The 20,932-nt window shown below is 29.3% G+C and overlaps 1 protein-coding gene across 2 annotated transcripts in view; it reads left to right on the forward strand.

Annotated features, from left to right (window-relative positions):
• The window catches only part of LOC100168395 (lachesin), a 34,851-nt gene that overhangs the window by 7,209 nt on the left and 6,710 nt on the right, over nucleotides 1-20,932 (forward strand). Inside the window, exons 1-3 of one of the 2 annotated variants that reach the window (XM_003244146.4) lie at nucleotides 3,349-3,510; nucleotides 5,610-5,722; nucleotides 18,165-18,372. In XM_003244146.4, coding sequence (XP_003244194.1) covers nucleotides 5,648-5,722; nucleotides 18,165-18,372 — 283 coding nt within the window. In that variant the 5' untranslated portion in view covers nucleotides 3,349-3,510; nucleotides 5,610-5,647. Of the gene's footprint in view, nucleotides 1-3,348; nucleotides 3,511-5,609; nucleotides 5,723-18,164; nucleotides 18,373-20,932 lie in introns of those variants that run through there. The other variant, XM_001949848.5, reaches the window with a different exon arrangement.

Below are 20,932 nucleotides of genomic sequence, written 5' to 3' on the forward strand. Positions count from 1 at the left end.
GGGTAGTCAAAAAATTTCAAAATTCGAAATTTCTCTTAATTTAAGTATGTTTTATGTAAAGAACACATGAATTATTTTTTTTTTTCATCAGATCATAATTCGGGCCTGAAAGGGATAAGCAATTTATTTTGACAATATCTTTACTCCGATTACCGTTAGGTGCAAAATTACACGGATGATATTTCTAAAGAACGTGGTAAAAATTCACTTTTTAAATGACATAATAATATATTGTATATAAAATGTAATATAATAATATGTGTGTTTAGTGTTTACATGAAACTCCTTAGGACAAATCGTGAATTGCGACACACTCGTTTTTTGTCGATGTGGACGAAATTATCAAGAAGGTAGTATTATAGTATTATAATAGCAACGTTTTATTAATAAGGGTAACAAGGTGTACCTACATACAATGTTAAACATCGTGTTGAAAGCTTAATATCGTTTAACTAATCAATCATTTGACCTCTCGACGAAGTCGATATAATGTTATAGCCCCTGTATAGCATCGGTTTTTAAGTGCCAACAACCCGTCATTATAATATGCATTTCTTACATCGGTCTGAATTTCTAATATACATATTTTTTCTTTTGCCTTTTTTTTTTCTGCAAGAGGGTGGCCCGGGCCACTTAGGCCACTAAATTACACGTTTCGAAGTCATGCGAACACCGACGCGTTATTGCGGGGTTGCGCCACCGACGGTTTTAAAACGGCTATAAAGGTGAAAACCGAAATATTTTCCTTTTTGTTTTTTAACTCTTTTCGCGGACGTGTCGGGCGATTGTTCGGACGAATCGATAACGTCGTATAATAATAATTATAATCGCAATGGGAGGCAGTATAATATATGCGACGCAGTGAGTTAATATTTTAATATAATACATAATAATATACACGAGCGGGTATACAAATCACGATCGGGTAAACAATATTATATACCTATTATACGTCTGTTTAATTTTTATTCGACCAACCCCTAGTCGTAAATGATCGGGTGTATATATATATACGATATACCTATGTACAGACATAAGTATCGCGAATAACAAAAATAATTTATTACCACGGTGTCAATAATATATAGTGTCTATCGCGGGTAGCGACTGGCAGGTAGATGTAACTTTCTTTCTTATGCCTAATTAAGACGTCCGACTATACACGCGTTCCACCGACCGGGGTACCAATATAATATACATAATATGTTATTTATGTACATTATAAATCAACGCGGGACCGTGTCCTGTGCTGATAAGACCCAGTGAAAGTGTGAAAGGGACGACTCTATGCCGTATCGTATATATATATATATTATATTATATTTATATAGTCGTGTATATATAACCTACGTGTGCGTGACTTATCGTTATCAATCGTCGCGTTACGCAACGGTTATTGATGTGATATTCGACCACCACCGCCGCCGCCAAGTGGCCGTTATTATTGTTGCTTCTCTCCACCGAGTGAAATTAAAACATCGCTAATATAGTGACGGCGCGTGGCGGTAACGATACATATAATATATTTATTAGGTATATACCTACCTATACGCAATCACACCATCCATGATGTACTTCGTCGTTTGTCTTCGTCATCCGGTCTATACAGGGTGGTCCGTGTTTAAATTTGTCTACAATAATGTATTTCCAAGGAGAGTTTTGTGATTTGGATAAAAAAAAAGATTTTCATAGGATTCGAAGTATTTTTTTCAAAATTTTCCTTTCGGTGTAGGGATAATCTTCAATGATTATCCCTAAAATTCCCACTTCGAGATAGTTAATCGGAAAAATTGTTCCTTTAAAATGCTATCTACTTTATAATTTGTTTGGTAAACTTTAAGCGACGATATCGATAACCCGGGCAAAGTCAATTCTCGAGTAAGTACACTATTTATTATGACAAATTAAAATCTGTTTTTGAAATCCACATCACATCATTCGATCGACTGCGCGTGTGATTCGTTGCCAATTAATATAACACGTGTGAAGATATTCGAGAGATATCCCTAATTCTTAAATAAGAACCTAAATACATCGTCTGTACAGACAGCGACAGAAAATCATCGCTTTCGACGACGGTATACCTACATTTTAAATCTTCTCATCAATTCGGAAAAGTGCAGAACCATTTTCTAAAAACGTTAAACTTCGGATACCAAGTATGGGTAGAGGATACATTGAATAAAAAAGTTTTCGATTAGTATTATACAAGTGTTCACGCGGAGTGAACCCATTTTTGGGTCGCGTAAGCTTTAAAATTGGGTCGCGATACGTCTTATTTTTAAAATAAAAAATAAGTTTAATAGATGAAATAAATAAAAATGCAGTTTATATAATCTATAATATAATGGATATCAAATCAGAGTATATTCAGTTTATTCAGTTATAATAGGTATTAGTATACAATATAGGCATTAAGCAATTTTAGCTTTGTTTTTCTACAAAGCTTACGTGGGTTGCGAAAAATGTGGGCCTAAAAAAGTGGGTCGCGGGTCCAAAAAGGTTGAAGACCACGACTGGAGTAGAGTATGGTAGATCACGAATTTTTCGGTACACCTCTTCCCATTTTTTTCTTTTTTAAACTTTATTATGCACTTTTTGTTCCTTTTGCGAATTGATTTGGAAAATTAACGCGTAGCCGTTTAAACGGATCACCCCGTACATTGTGTTACAATTTATTATACGCGCGTATCTATTGTGTGTAGTAGGTACCTATATAATATGTGGAATGGCAAAACGCGGGTGACCAGCCGCCGCACGTGAACAGACAACGGCCGAATGGCGTGACTGGCCGAATTAAAATATCACGCCGGAGCGGGGCCTGCCCCTCCCCCACCGGCCCCCTCATCACGCTCAACACGAGCCCTCGGCATTGTGCCGCCCGCGTGCGTATTTATTGTCGTATATACATTATAATATGTACGCAAGTACATAAGTACAAGTACAAGTATATTATATATATATATATTTATGTGTAATATGTATATCTACGAGTGCGGACCGGGTGTAGGTACATAGTGAATTTATTACGGGAAACCGTAACACGCGAATCGCGCCTAGGCACACAATGCGCAGGGAGTCCGCCGAAAATCCTTAAAAGAAAAAAAAAATCCCGGCGGAGGTCTGCACTGCGCCCCAACCCGACGGCCGTCCGCGTTGTCGTTATTTCTAAAAAAAAAAAAATTACAAAAAAATTGTTCCGTTACCATTTTTATGTATATTCTTTGCCGCAACACATTATTATAATATTAATTATAATAATAGCCTCGCTCTTAATTACAATTTCACTTAATCACATTACGCGCGCGCCGATGTGGAGGCGGCGTTTCTAAAACCATTGCATATGCAACTGGGTCACTGAACAATGCGGGCCCCGATGCACGGCATTCGTGGATGTGGGCACCTCGTTTGAATAAATTTATCGAACAACCCTTCCGATTCACAACGGTGACGACGACGACGACGACGACATTATTATATAAGGCACAACAATTCAGTTGCAGATCGAAGGTAATTTGTTGAGGTTATAAGCTGAAGACTTGGCAGGGTGGATTGGTAGGTGGTAGATGGGAAAGTCTAGGAAAGTGAAATTCTGTTATAAAATGATAGGTAATTATCATTTATCAATAATGTATGTAGGTGTATACATTAGGATGGTCCTCATTATTTTATTTTGAAAATTGTTCAACTATAGACACAAGACACTACACTTTAAATTCGTTTAAATACTCATAAAAATAACCTGTACAAAATCTTAGCCGAATCGAGAGAGATTATACCATGCCACAGCAACACTGAAATTTGAAATTAACCAAGTTTGACTGCCTCTAAATGTATTTATGTTCAAATATAATATACCCTGCAATATAGCACATATGTACCTGTAATCTATATATCGCTAGCTGATCCCGTGCACTTCGTTGCCCGTTAAATGTACCAACTCTTTATGACTCGAACTTTGTACAATTCGTTATTTAATATTCGGTGTACGGTGTTCAAAATGTATCTTAACTTTTCCGTTTCCCGGAATAAAAATTATGATTCGCAGCAGTATATTATCGCGGACCCCGTGCTGTTTGTACGTAGGTGTATGATTTAACTCTAAAGTACCTATCAAAGTTATACCAAGTTGGTCGTATTCCGCCTATGGTGGATTAATATAATCAATTAATACAAAATCCTAACCTAACATATAACCACTAATATCAGATGAATAAAAAAAAACCAAATTTAACCATTCCTAAATCAGTCTGTCTTCTTCCCAGATGTTTAATCTACACACAAACATTCATACCAAGCTGAATCCGTGCATTCCGCTGTCCGTAAAAAATTGCAACTTAAAAAAATTATGTTTGTTCAACTGTTTTTGGGTGTAAATTGCTGCAATGTTCAATAATTTGATTTGGTGCTATCTTGTACCTGATCTGCCCAAATAACTAATAATAAATAAGTACTAATTTCTACTGTAGACTGTAACCAATGACAACTATTTAAAAAATAAATAAAAATAAAATTTCCAATTTCCATTGTGAACTTCAAGATCCCTGTTTGAGCACCTCTTTAAAATGCAAATTTCAACAAATCCTTTCTTAGTACCCGATGAAATTATTATAAAAATCTATCCTCGAAATTTCAAGTCGATAACTCAAATAGGTTCGGCTCTGCGTTGATTATTGATAAAGTATACTTTCCTTTATAATATATATAGATTCTTCTATAAGACTGACATTATTTAATAAAATAATAAAGTATAAATTCAACTCTTTATAATTATTTGATTTGATTTTAATACACAGGTATACATTTTCAAATATTCAATAAAATGTATTTAAACCATGTCACATGGTAGCTTATACTATATACCTTATACATATATAATAAATGTATGATATACAAAATCCTATAAATAAAATATATTATCATATAGGTATTATATTCTACGTAATATTTGTGTTTTACCTTTTTTTTAGTCTGGACATGGGGTGAGTGTCAAAAAAATATAATGTGCCTCAAAATATTTAATAGTTAGTCTACCATAGTTGCGACGAGTGGTCCAATGATGTGCATATTATTGTTATTATTATAATTATTACGATAAAACAGATAAATATATTGATGAGCTGGTCGAATGTAGGAACATAACACGTTTCGGGGCTGCTGATACATTTAGTGGCGGTGGACCGCGAAAAAGTTTTGAGATTCTTAGCCTTAGCGGGCTTACAAACTGAGCGCGCAAGTGTGTGTGATGTCATTATTTTAATGGTTTACCATGAGTAGATATTTACACGACTACACCACAATTTTTCTTGTATGAGTGTATAATATTATGTTAAACTTAGCAAACATTTAAAGGCTAAGGGGGTGGGTATTCATTTAGCCTGGCTTATGGACCCGTGTGAAATATTTTTAACTTTTTCTATTTCGTTATGTAAAAAAATATTTAGTCGTAGTAAACATATTACATAATATAGATTAATTAATGATCGGGGAATTGCGTATGAATAATTAGGTAGGTATCTGACTCTCGCTCACGCCTCTGTCGACATCCATCTTCAGGACACAAAATTACAAATGATAACAACTTATTAAAATGGTAATTGTATTTTCAGAAATACTATTCAGTGATACGCCTAAATTCAGCGATCGCATGGACAACTTAACAGTAACAGTCGGTCGAGATGCAATCCTCGAGTGCGTCGTAGAATCATTGTCAACATACAAGGCAAGTTCATAAAACTTACGAAATATTATCGCAGTACTATCGCTTGAATACCTAATATTTATGTATAATTATCGTTGTTATACGGATATATACTTAAAAATACTATAAAAAATATACTAAAAAAAAAGCGAGGAAGTGGATGTCGCTCTGCTTCACAGTAGGTTACAAGTGGGTCAATGTTTAATGGATTATATCAAACTTGAATGCAATGATATAATATTATTGTATAAGAAAAATGATTCTGAGCGGATACGGTTCATCAGTCTGGATTATTACTATATCCTGTAAGTTGAATTAATATTATAATATTATTATTTTTCATTCGTTTCTATGGTGATAAACAAAGTGTTAGAAATTAAAATCCCATTTTAGCCATTTTTCGTAATTTGTAGGTGGTTTTTCCCGTGACATTAAATAACTTTTGAGAACATCTAAAAATTAGCTCTCTAAAGTACCATCTTGAACCAATTTTCTAAAATATAAGGTACTATATGTTGAAATCGAAACACTCCTTCTGTAGAAATTTTGTATACAGGATAAAAAAAAAAAATAATAAACACCATTGTAAAACCACTAGCTTCCTCGCCCCGCTCAGAATCTAAAATATAATACCTACCTTCTTAGTTTAATTTCATTTTGATAGAAGAGTATATGTCATTTTAGAAATTGATTTTATTTTAATCCTTAAACAAATTACAATTTAATATCATTATGTTATAATATAATATTTTAGACGTTACACTACAAGCCCTTAGGTCCATCGACCATCGATGTCTCCATCAATATATGTTATGAGTTATATACCTACTGACATTTTGTATACAGAATATGAAAATAAACAAAAAATAAAATGAACACCATTGTAAAACCAATAGCTTCCTCGCTTCCACTCAGAATCTAAAAACAAAATTTTTTTAGGTTTATTGATATATATTATACAACTGGTATTAGATATACCATATGTTTGAATCTACAGAGTCAGCATGAGCAGTGAATGAGAGTGTACCATACTACCGTCTATTCGTAACCAAGCGAAAGCTAAAAACCATTTATACTAAATACTCATTGATTAATTAAATGTGTTACCTAATTTAGATATAAATCCCATTCACACGACGTTTCAATCACATTTTACGTTTTTAACTAATCACATTGATTTAATCAATTAAACAGATTTGCTACTTTAGTCAACTGGATTAACTTTTATAGTGGAATAATTTGGCTAAATTTCAACCTATACCGAAATTTGTTTTTAGATAAATAGTTTGTAAAATATATTCACTCATCATATTCAAATATTAATACTTTTAATTTATTAATGTATTATAATATATTTTAATGGTTACTAATAGCCAAGATATTTGATTTTCAATGTTTGTTGATGTATAAAGACAGTAATTAGTATGTATACTAGTAACTAGTAGTGTAGTACCTACTGTTGTACTGTGGAGTGTACACTTTTAAGCTTTAACTTATACTATTCATCTGCCGGATCTGCTTAACAGTTTATTTGGTCTATATTATTTATTTGGCCTTTGCAAACATAAATTTAATCTATACTTTATAATATTTTTATTATATATGTCACAAAAAGCACGAATTTTAGAGAAGGTGATTTATACCTATTTATTAAAATAAGCATACCTATTTATAATTCTAATAATTAAAAAAAAAATGTACAGGAAGTAGGAACTAAATATACTAATTACATTTATATTTTATAAACATATTATTCATTAATATAACATAGGTAACTTATCTCATATAATATATTTAATACGAGTCCATAGATAATTGGACTGTAAACATTTCACGACTTGTATTATACTATTACACATACTTTTTACAAAACAGATTTAAATCAGATATATTTTTTATCAGAAACTTATAATTTACATTTTATATTATCAAGCAAAATATTTTAGTGAAAATATTGATAAACAAAATATTGACTATTGAACCAATATAGTTTATAATGTATAACTCTATAGGTCGTAAAATCATTAAGTAATAAGTAGTGTTAAGGGTAGTAGCAGGGCGGTTACTACTTAGAACTTTACTTCTTTAATTTAAAATGTCTATAAATAATAAAGCTTTGGTTCAATAAATCGATAGTTCTTCATCAAAGTATACTACTCTAAAATATGAATATTGTTTTAAAAAAATAGTATTTATTTTTAAACAACGTATAATACGGTATACAACGTTATTGGGACAAAAAATATTAAATAATTTAATAAGTACTTCAAATTATACGTGAATTATCATTTAACAATTTTAAAACCGCAAAACATTTACGTACGAAATATAATACCTATATAGTATACACCCTACATCACATAAATCAAATTTTATATGTACAATGAATATCTTTCCAACATTTATTTCTAAAAATTATATATATATTATAATCGCATTAGAGCAAATTAACGTAATACACAATTAAACCGTGATTTATATAAGTGAATTCAACTTTATTTTATCCATCTCCTTAAGAGATAAGTAATTATTGCAGTGTACCTACCTAGTAAAAAAAAATATGTCATTACCGTTCTCTATAAAGATTCTGTCCCAAACAGTTAAATAGTTACACTGTTGTAACGTAGAACATAATAATGTTCTCTAAGAAAAAGTATAGGTGAAAAAAAATTACGTTTAATGTTCTAATGGCAGTCAATAGCATTAGTTGAAAGAAATTGCCAGATTAATTGGTGTTACTTTATACGTGTTTAATGTTTATTATAGTTTATTATACCAACGTAAAATATAAAACGAGTACCTATTTAATGTTTATTTTATTTTTTTCATAATGATGTATTTACTATTTACTATTTTTCTTACTAGCTAATTGCGAAGATAAGTCACTATATAGCCACTATACTTCGTCGTGAAATTAAAGCAATAATTAAATTAAAAATAACGTTCTACTATGAGTATTTGAAAAAAAAATAAAACAACGGAGGTATATGCTATAGGTAAAATAATGGGTTTAATATTTTGAATAATATTAATTATTATTATTATATGTTTAATATTCAAATACTGTAGGAAAATACATAGTTATATTTACAAATTGTGGTTATATAATTAAAAATGGTAATCAATTATATTAAGTATTAAATATTAATACTTATGGATTATGAGTTATGACAATATCAATAATAATAAAAAAAAATAACAAATGTGATTAAACATAAAAACAAAATATAGTGAGCAAATTGGTACCACTCTGATGGACATTAGGTGTCATGTGGGTTACTGTAATGGATGTGTTAAATTAGGAATCAATGGCTACTCCTTTGTCAAACGATTATAAAAAATTAATTTGACTTTCCAGTATATTTTTTTTTCAACTCAAAAAGGTTTTCAAATGTTCATGGTTTTTAGGAATTTTGTCAAATGTATAACTTTAAACGCTTATAAAAAATATTGTGATTTTTAATTTTAAATTGTATATAAATCATCAAGTTATGAGGAACATGATAAATTTTCAAACTTTTTGAACGAATAAAAAATTTTATATCTACATTACTATTAACAGAAAAAAAAAACTAAAAAATTTAAATGTAAAGTATTTATAAATAACACAAAAAGAGTAAAAAAATTTTTGAAAATTGTTTCTAGTATGGAAAATAGTCATAACCACATTTGATGAAAGATTAAAGTATCTACGGTTTGTTTTTGAGTTATTAGAAAAAAAACAAAATTTTCAAAGATTTCAACATTTCAACATTTCACAGATTTCAAAATTCCAGTTTTTTCTTAATTTTTTTTTTTGTTTTTTTTTTATAATTTTGAAAACTAATAGTAATTTTCTATTTCCACCTCTTGAAAGTTCTAACTAAATGAAATAGACCCAATTTTCTACCAATCCCCTTTGCCCAATAATTGAAAATAAAAGAATTTTTCGACTACTATTTGCTTATTTAAAAACAAATAAAAATAAACATTTAAAAAAACATATCACAGTAAAATTGATACATCCTTAACAATGTTTTTATAGTTTAAATGTATATAAATTAAGGATTAAAATGCTAAATTGTTAAATACTTTGATAATAAATTATAAACATGCTCAAGTTTAAACCATGAAATATTATAACATTATGCAAATATATTATAAGATAACATTATAACCTATCCTAACGTTATAAACAACGCAATTATTACAACCAGTGTATTTTTCATTGTAAATTATCATATTAGTATATTACATTAAGGTCGAATTGGCAGGTATACAAAAATATGCGGGTTTCATATATTCATAGTTCTGTACTAAGTTTTTTATTTCCGAAAAAGGGTTATTCAAGCGTTATGATTAGGTTATAATCTTAGGTATTCATAAATTATGTTTACACTATCCGCATATGCGTGTAAAAAGTTAAAGAACACAGTAAATTAGTTTGCTTAGTGACTTTTAAAAGTTGTTTAAAGTAAGAAAATCATAACATATTATAATTATATAAATTGCATTTTAATTAAACAATAATAATTAGCTCTTTGAAATATTTATTTATTTTATTTAAATTAATATCGAATGATTACTGGGCCTCACTGAGAAAAACTCGTGTGGAGGCCCAGACGTATTTAATTCAATACCTAGTTTATTTATATTTAAAAATAAAATTATAACATATATTATTTATTTTATTGTACCTACCACTTGTACCTATTAGGTATATAAATACACGCGCTTATAAAATTGTTTTAATTTTTACTATCTTTGAAATGTATATTTTACTTTGGACCCAAAACGTGTTATAGAATTAAACCTAAACGGTATCATATTAATTATTAAGATACAAATGTTATATTAGTTCAGTTGCAAAACTCTCAATAGCCTTGGCTATATAGGGTTATTTAATATAAATTTAGTTCATATATGATCAGTGATCACTGATCACTGATCACCCAATATACTGACATATTTAATCCGCTCATTAAATATCAATACTTGTGGTGATATTATTTTGTAACACTTTAATAATAATAATAATAATATATTGAATAATGCGATTACGTGACTCTTTGTCTTTAAACTAGAAATCTATTCGATTCATTCAGCTGCTCAAAGATGTATTATTTTGTTTTATCTAATAGTTGAAACTCGTTAAACTATACGGTACATGTACACGGTTGTAAGTTTTGGTGGATGGTTCTAACTTCGTATAAAACTCAACTATATATGATTGTGAATTACCTCACGTGAACCCGTTGTTAGATGCTAAAGTTTGTCAGTCTCTCGGGACGACCATTAAAAAAAACTGCTTTTATTTCCTCACGTACATTGATTCAGAGTTTAAGAGGTAATTAGAAAATCAATTGTACCTATACATTATGCATTTATATTTTATTGGCATTACTGATATTAATTAATCTTTGTAGGTAGACATTTTATAGACATCTCCTATATACCTAAATACCTACCTAATGACTAGAACTATAGTATTCATATGATAAATATATTATACTGAGACATATTATACTGATGTACTCGCTTAAAATAATTTTTGAATACGTTTTATATTAATAGTTAATTGTAATACTAAAATATTATTTTTAGTTTAAACCAGCAATAATTATAGTATTAGGAGGTAGGTTTGAAAAAGGAGGTACCTTTGAAAAAATAATTGTTTTGAGTATACATATAGTATACATATAATTTATTTAGACTAACTGAAGAAATTTTCTTAGTTACTATAGAACTGCTTATTTTAAAGGATTTTTTTTAGTAGTAAAAAAACTCCACCAAAACTTTCAAGTGGATAGTAGCCCTTCTATTGATTTCATCAATATTGATAGTTTAGATATGTAATTTTTGATTTCCTTTTCTAAGTATAAAGAAATACTATTAAAATAATTTAAGCAAGTACGTCGTGTGACCTTAGCTTCGCTTCGCTCAGAACCATTTTACGAGTACCTACGATGATTTATCATTGTTTTCAAATTTATAATAATAATACACCACTAGTCTGCGCTGAGGTCAGTGAAGCGTGACGAGTGACCATTACCCGGTTGGGTCTATGTATCCTTTCCGGCTATTTTACTCTAAAATTCTACAGCTAAACATATTTTCTTATCCAAATATCACTAAATTACTAAACTATTTAACACAACAAAATAAATACTAACAGTACAAATATAAATCAATTTTTTAAAACGTTTAATGTTAAACAAATCAAAGACAAAAGTAGAAAACGAAAGTAAACAAAACGATTAATAAGTTATTATTTATAACCTACTAATCTATTAATTATATTAAGCCATTAAGGTAGTAGTGTAGTACTGTAGTAGTTATATTCTAATAGTTTATACAAAAGAACGTTAGTGTTTTGTCTTTTTCCCGAGTTCATAAAGACAAAATGTGTCATTTTTCATTCTAAAAGTTGTTTGTTTTATGTGGCCTTTCAAAAAACTAACAAGTAAACTAAAAATGGTATAGAAAACAAAAAAATAAGGGATTAAACTTTATGTTTCTATTGTATATGGAAAAAACCGAAATCCTTCCAAAAGAGTCCTATGCCATCCGATGAAAATGTGTGTTATGTTTAAATCCTAAGATAAATACATCACATTGATGTCTACGGATTAAACAGAGTGCTGTTTAGCCATGTCCTAAATATTAAAAAATAAATAAATGTTTGGGAAATCATTGATTTATTTTAATTTTAAATCTAACCCCTCATAACAACTTACAATGTTATACCTTATATAATAGGTACTACACGATCATCTAAGTATTATATTATGATTTGATTTTGTAACAGTATAATATACCTGCTAGAAAGTCTAAATGTGAATACTGGATACCGACATAATTATATTATATTAAACTAAATTATTATCACGTTATTTTATATTTTTTTTTTGTTTCATTAAATACATAATATATTAATTTTTAATATTTTACATTACTAAGGTTGAAATTTGAGTCTTATTAAAAATTATTTTATTCGTGCCTTACTTAAAATTATATAAAAATAATGTGATTGTTACTTATTTTAACTAATTTTTCAGTCTAAACAATGTAGTAAAAACTTTATCTAATATCTAGGGTCAAACAATGAACATCGTAAAACAAAGTTAAATTAATTTCATTACCACGTAAGTTTTTAGTACAGCATTTAATTATTTCCTGTAATAAAGACATTTGTATGAAAAAAAATACTATAAATGAGTAATTCTGTGAAAAAAGAACCCTGCATTTAGAAGGGTTGAATATGAACAGGATTACAAAGAGACAAGAGTACACAACTCTGATTGACAAAATATAATAACAATATAGAAAATGAGAACAACGAAGTGTAAACATATAGAGATCCAAATGTTAATATTGAATTAAATATTTGTATTTCAATAATATATGAGGACAGTTCCATAGAGACCAAATATTATTAGTATGTGTAATGTGTATTGTATATAAACATAATAGTATGTAGTATCTATGTACTGTTTGATTTCAAGGGACGAAATTAATTTTTTCTTCTGAAATAATTGGTAGCAATGAATCTACAATTATTGTTCAGAAAAATCAGCATGAAAGACATTATTATATTTAAAGAAATATTAATATCAATAGAGTTAAATTATCATTTCTTTTCTCCATTTCAACATTATATAATAAAATATCTTGACTCAATTACAATATTTAAAATGCAAAAGTTTAGTCATGCAGTCATACTTAAGTACTTAACTATTTCAATATTATAACGTGATTAAATAAAAAAGAGAATATTTTTGGACTTATGACATCCGTATATAGATGATGCTCCACTATTTTGAATTGGACACTATAGATCGGGTACTATATACCATATATTCTGTTATTATGTTAATCAGTTAAATTAACAAAACTATGATGATTACAATATAGAAATATTTTGAACAAAGTAATAAATTATTAGGCGTGGGTAGTTTTTTTTCAGCTTAAGATAAAAAATTCAAACTTGAAATTCAATTTCTCTTAAATACTTTTAAAGCTTAAAAAGTTATTTATATAACCTGCAGTATAAATTTAAATACTCAATTGACATTTTGAGACTTGATTACTTTATATTTTAATTTATAATCAAAATAATACCGTAAATAATTTTTCCAAGAAGTCCTGTTGGTTCTTTATTATAATTTTGACTGTTTTTTTTTTTTTTTTTGGTAGAATCTCGTACATTTAATTTTATCTTCTAATTACTTTCAATCAAATATCCATTAGTTATGTGTATTACATTTATTTTATAAAAAAAATGTATTGAATAATCTCTCCAAGGTTCAAAGGTTTATGCAGGTTTTCTATAAAAATTCTGGGTAGGTACTCGGCAATTATGAAAACCTCTATAACATTTAAATGTATCGTACGTTTGTGGTACCTACTAACACTTAGTTTTTATTTCATACATCGATATTCACGGGCATTTGAAGTACTTTTATTGCCCAAAAAATTGCTATCCGAAAAAGAACACACCATTGCAAATAACCAGTAGAATAGCTTTTTCGTTTCCGTAGAGATTCTAAAAGTAATCTCATTAAACATTTCCTGTTTATTTGTACTTGTACAGAATACCTACTCTTATTATTAATTAAAAATAAATAAAAAAATACAAGCTTTAATATTTAATAATGAATAATAATAAATGATCGTATAATCATAATGTGTATATATTAAATTGTTCAGACACTTAATACACAACTTAAAGTTATACTTTGATTTGTTTGTTAATTAATATTTGTATAACCAATAAAACTTAAGAATAATTATTTATATATTAATCTTGTTATATTATAATATAACTTTATATAGTATATACTTTTGTTTTGTTTCTTGATATTTATTCTATTTCTATGGCTTTAGCCTTGTAAATGAAAAATACTTATTACCGGTTAAATATTAGGTACCTATCTACTGTATACAAATAGAAAGGTAAATTTTCAATTCATCCAAGTTGACCCTTAAAATAATACAAACATATGGTAATAATAACAGTTTAAACTCGATTAGAGTACTCTATACAGCTTGAATATGTAGGTACTCCGAAACAGCTATTACATATCATTGCAATCATTGTATATTTTACAACTAAAACACAAGCCTGAAAAACCCATGAAGATATTATTTTCTAAATACTCTTTGGGTCAATATAACAAAATAATATTGAAATATAAATGTACTTACATAAAAAATTTTGAAATAGCTTATAGATAAATATTAAATATATTTTTAAAAATATGAATAACCATAATATAATATTTCAAACATAATATATACTATGTTTGAAACAATTATTAATTATAAGCTTTATTCTTGGAAAATATTATTTTTTAAATCGTAGAAATGATGGGTATTAATTTTCAATTATATACTTCTCGGCTTTAAATTACGCTATCGCTTCTTGGTCAAAGAAATTATACTTTTATCATCGTTTCAAAACCATAGTTAATTGTTTGTTTAAATAATATTCGATCATGATTTTTGCAATACGCAGGTGTGAAAAATAACGTAGGTTTAAAAATATTAAGGACTCCGTATATAGACGCCACCGCGGCCAGAGCAATTAGCGCCCTCCCCATCGCGATCTCAAGAAAGTGTCCGCCACCTTACCACCTTTGTTCGACGCTTCGTCGTGACATTTTGGATAAAGAAAATGTCAATCGAACCGCGGCAAATGTCACAGCCTATTTTTTATTTCATTATGCTGTGTCCCCTCCTCTCGACACATATACACACACCATTATTATATACTATAATTATTAAATTATTATCGTATCATATCCCTTACACGTTAATTGGTCATCGTTTTTATAATACATACGATTTCGGTTCTATCGAATTTCACTAAATCACTCCACTCGCGCATTGTTGTCGTGGTTATCCGTGTATAAATCCTGCGGGAGACGCGCACGAATAGGTCTGCATAGTTTATAATATTATTATTATTATTATTCCATTTTACGGGGGTCTGTGTGTCCGCTGTTTTTTTGTTTTTTTTTTCCGTACATATTTTTCGGGTGGAAGAAGTGAAGAGTTTGCGGAAAATAATAATAGGGGATACGGCCGCGGTATTCACGCAAACCACTATCTATTGTACTCGCGGGACTCTGGCACGGGGGTACATATATAAATTCTAGCACGCCTAATTACCCGAGTGACCTACCGTGTTGTGTTCCCCAAAAATTGCTAAGATCTTTAATTTTAAAATGTTCGGTTCCCAAGTGTCGTCGTGGTACACTACTTATATAATAATAATTTATAATATGGAAGACACACTGACACTGCCATGGTAGCCGGTAGGTGTATCTACCTATTATAAAGGATTGCGGATTTTTTTTTTAATGGTGACAATTATTACTATAATTCTCACTCTGACGAATGTGGATATTTCGTATCTGTATAATACGCGTAATATGTGTGCTCAATAATAACTCAATTTATAGCAGAAAAGTGTTCTAGAATTTTGTTGAATATAATACATCAAAAATATAATTTTCTTAGATCGATATACTTAAAGATAAAAATAAGTAATTCACGTTAAAACAAATAGCTTAGAATGTAATGTTTTGAATGTTTTCGTTGTCTATGTGGTTTTATAGTATAGCCATATTATAAGTAGTAACTATCCCTTAAAAATTGTTAAAAATATATACAAACATTTTGTTACAATATAAAAACTTGCGTTATTTAATTTATTTTGTTATTCGTTTCTTCCGTTCTTCGATAAGATAGTGAATCCAACGAAGTTCGTTTTAATTTATTTAAAGAAAGTTTTGTTCCTATGCGAACCAAAAAATATTTTAAATTGAGTATAACAGGTTAAAAGACGACAAGAATTCAATTATACAAAGTGGTCTTGAAATATCGAAAGCAATTTAAATTTTAAGACTTAAAGCAAATTTCAAAAATAAAAGGAATCATATACAACGGTAACATACTATCTATAATAAAGTATATAGCCAGTGTCTTGGTGGTATATATCTACCTATATAGTATGTATATACCATATGAGTGCTACCTGTATTTTAATTCTAGAAATTTCCATCTACATTTTGTGCGTTTTTGACATTCAACATGAAAAAGATAAACGATAAATAACGTATTTTTCTATAGTGATAAATAATAAATCGGTGATCAAATTTAATACTTACCCGCATGCACATTGCACGAACACGATGCATATACACGAATACACGATATATTCTATCCATAACCATTTACGACTTACGTAAGGGGTTTGGGTACTATGTGTCTCGGTAGACAGAATAAAAATGTATAAAAAGGCGTACTATGTATAAAACTATATTGGCACCGATATTTGCCAGAATTCTTTTTTTTTTTTGTAGTAAGAAATAATTTTCTCAGCACTAGTTATATTATAATAATTACCGATAATATTCAATCGTGTATACACAGTATACACAGTGCACACAAGTAGTATACACGACATAAAATATAATAAGAGTGACATAATATAAGTGCTAGTCGGCGGAGCGCAAATGTTTACTTCTCGAACGAAATCTCTGCGGTCGGTGCAGTATGAAGTGTGTAAACATATAATATTATACAAATTATAACTGCTTATTACATAGAGTCTGTTGCTGCTGTGGTTGTGTCAATTATTGAAATCCAATACTAATTATTATTGTTATATACCTGCTATACGACGAAGAGTTTTGCGTGTAATATAATAATTATTTCACGCTTATAATGGCTGTTGAATGTTGATATACCCGGCGGCGCCACGTAGATGTATACGGTTTACACTGCAACGTGTATTTATACATAATACTTAATAGTTGTACTATATAGGTAGGTAGGTACACATTTACACATTGCATATTATACATATTGATGTAAATGTGATTGTACCCATTATATGTGTGGCAATATTTATAGAATGAACGTTTTGCACGCGAACGATTGCCCCGCAGACCAACTAAATATTATAATATGTACCTAGGTGGCTAGGTATACACATGCCGGGCGCAAATAGGGGGTGGAGGCTTTAGGGACTTAGCTACCCCCAAATTATTGTAAACATATTGAATTCAAAATGTTTAACTGCCGTACTGAACGTCGAGAATGGTATTTTTACAGTTGTGTAAATTTAAACACTAAATTGGTTTGCTTTAACCGAAAAGTGAGTTAAATTATTAATTGTAATCTATTTTAATATTTTAATCATTGTCTAATTAATAATTATAATATTAAAACATAGGTATATATTGTACTATTGAAGTATACTTAGTACTTACTTATATTACATGTTTTGTAATTTGTAATACCTACCTATTACAAGTTATTCAGAAGTGAACATTCTGTAAAAAAATGTTTTTTTGTGAAAGAATAAGAGAAAAAGGTGTTTCAAAAAGTCACAGAGACTTGTATTCGCTATATAATATGCTTCAATCTTATACAAGTGTTTACTATTACGATATCGGTGTTTTTTTGCACACAGGTCGCCTGGCTGAGAGTGGACACACAGACGATTCTGTCCATACAGACGCTCGTGGTGACGAAAAACGACCGGATGGAGGTGACGCACACGGACCACAGGGTGTGGAGGCTGCACATCAGAAACGTACGGCAGAGCGACCGTGGGTTTTACATGTGCCAGATAAACACGGACCCCATGAAGAATCAAATCGCGTATCTCGACGTAGTCGGTAAGATTCATCGAATACGTTTCACGTTTAAAAACTTTTTTTACTATTATTATTATTCAAAACACATAATATTATACAAAGAATAAATCAGAATCCAAAGTAAAATTTGCAAGTCTATGTTACATTATCATATAGTCATATCAAATTTGATATGTCCTCCGCTGGAAAATTCCGTCTCTATATGACTGTATATGATATGTAGAAGACCCCCAGTGACATAATATGTTGGACAGATTTTTAGAAATTGCAAAAATTACTCTGAGTACAGAAACACGTATGGGACTTACATCTCTCGATCATACATTATGATTTACGGCTAATTCAAATGGCTATCTATCCATTAATTATTATACACCCTAACAATAAAATATGTAGTATTAAATATAACTAATTAGTACTATGTACCTGCTAAACCTTGAAACTATATTTTTTGCATGTATTATATTATATGGTAACCGTTTTAACGAATACCATGCAATATTATAATTTTTTTGAATATCCATTTGTAACAAACAATAATTCATCAACAATCTTATAATACTACGTAACATTTCTGATTTCAAATTTTGGGGTGGTATAAATTGGACGAGTTATTTGGAAATCGTTGTAGAAATTACTTCGTAGATGCAAAAATCAAAAAAAAAATCAATCAATTCAAAACAATTAACAAATTATGACGTTAAAACTAATCTAAAATTGTATTATGGACGAAGATAATAATTATTATTGTCGCGTTAATGCAAAGTTGCGATGGTTGAAATTTTCGTTATTTCATTATTAAAAATTATTAAATCTTAAAAACCCATCTTGACATCATGTAAAACGTCACATCATTATATTAGGTACCATACTACCATGGTTATGCATTTATAACTATACGGTTCCGTGACATCGTTGAATATAATATGCGCGCCATATGACACGTCATGTACCTACAGTGTTTACTTAAGATTTTTCCATTTGAAACCAAAAGTCATTACAAGCACCTCCCAAACAACCCAAAGGTAATTCCCAGGACCAATTATATGCGTTAATTATTCTTGATTTATTTTTCTGTACATCGTGATAGCAGGTGTTTTCCTACCTAGTTATTAACTGTTGAGTTTCGGATGTTGTTTATTATTAATACGCAATTCTAATTATACTTGTACCTATATTAACTGACCGCAGTAAAAAACCCAACGAATAAAATGCTATTTAATTTATTAACCTTCTAAGTTATGCGATTATATATATTTAAAAATATTAAAATACATAAGAATATACATAAATACTGAAATATATAATACATGCGTATTAACAATATTATTAACTAATTATAATATATGGAAATAAGTAAAGAGTTTACGTGTTTTGATGATCTGGTCGTATATGATAGACATATAGGTTAATTAATATATAATATAACTAATTATATAGCTATGGCCTGTGATCGAACTAACCAAGTTTTAAAGTTATTCTTATCAACAGATTACAGTTATTGTAATAATATAGTTTGTTATGTACAAGGAGAGATGGATAGGTCTTCAGATCACAATATGGTATTTTTTTATGAAATTCTTTGAAATGTTTTTTAGAAAAAGCTTAAAAACATAATAGGTACTACTGTTCATATTTATAAAAAATATGTAGTTATTTCACTATAATTAATAGCTTACATATTTAACACATTGCACTATAGCAGTAAGTGGCAGCAAGATACAAATTTTTTATAGATAGTGCAAGTGTACAACTTACTATAAATAGTGTTGATATAGTATATTATAATATACACAAAATATAGACAATATATCTAACCATAGATCTTAAGGCATAATTTGTTATAATCCGGGTCCTTGCGGTGATACATAAACGCGATATTATATATTTCTATCATAGGTTACGGCTGGAGAAGAAGGTAATAGACGAATATTAACAAAAAAAAAAAAAATAGTTTTATATAATTCGGTATTTTAGTATAACATTTTGAAATAAAACTAATGTATTATATATGCGTTTTGTTATGCAAATAACTATATTAAACTTCATAAACATGTAGGCGTACCTAACTAAACATATGAATTCGCGGAGCTAGAGTTTTACCTAAAATTATTTTTCCATAGACTATATTAATAACCTTTTTATTTTTTTTTTCGTGGTATTTTAAATATCTTAAAATGTCTATATTTTATTCATAAGTTTTGTTTTCTTCCACTGACGGGGGGACGTAGTGTGTGTCTCCCGCGATATAAAGTATAAACGTAGCCCGTCTGTACCTACAAAGGGTTATAACGGATTAACGAAAACATATTAATAAATAGGTAATGGGTACCTACCGTACATAAACTGAATTTAATGTAAAATGCTTATACACTACCAGTAAATATACGTATATATGTATATGTGTAGTTATTATTCACGACAAAACATCTGATAGTGTTAACTCAAGTATCTAAAACTTGTTATGAAGTATAAGCTAATACATTTTTTATATTACACCATTGTATCAGTGTGTATTACTATAAATATAATCATAGGCGCAAATAGGGGGGGGGGCATTATGGGCTAACCTCCCCCGACA

Source organism: Acyrthosiphon pisum, chromosome A2 (assembly GCF_005508785.2).
Source record: "Acyrthosiphon pisum isolate AL4f chromosome A2, pea_aphid_22Mar2018_4r6ur, whole genome shotgun sequence".
Lineage (NCBI taxonomy): Eukaryota > Metazoa > Arthropoda > Insecta > Hemiptera > Aphididae > Acyrthosiphon > Acyrthosiphon pisum.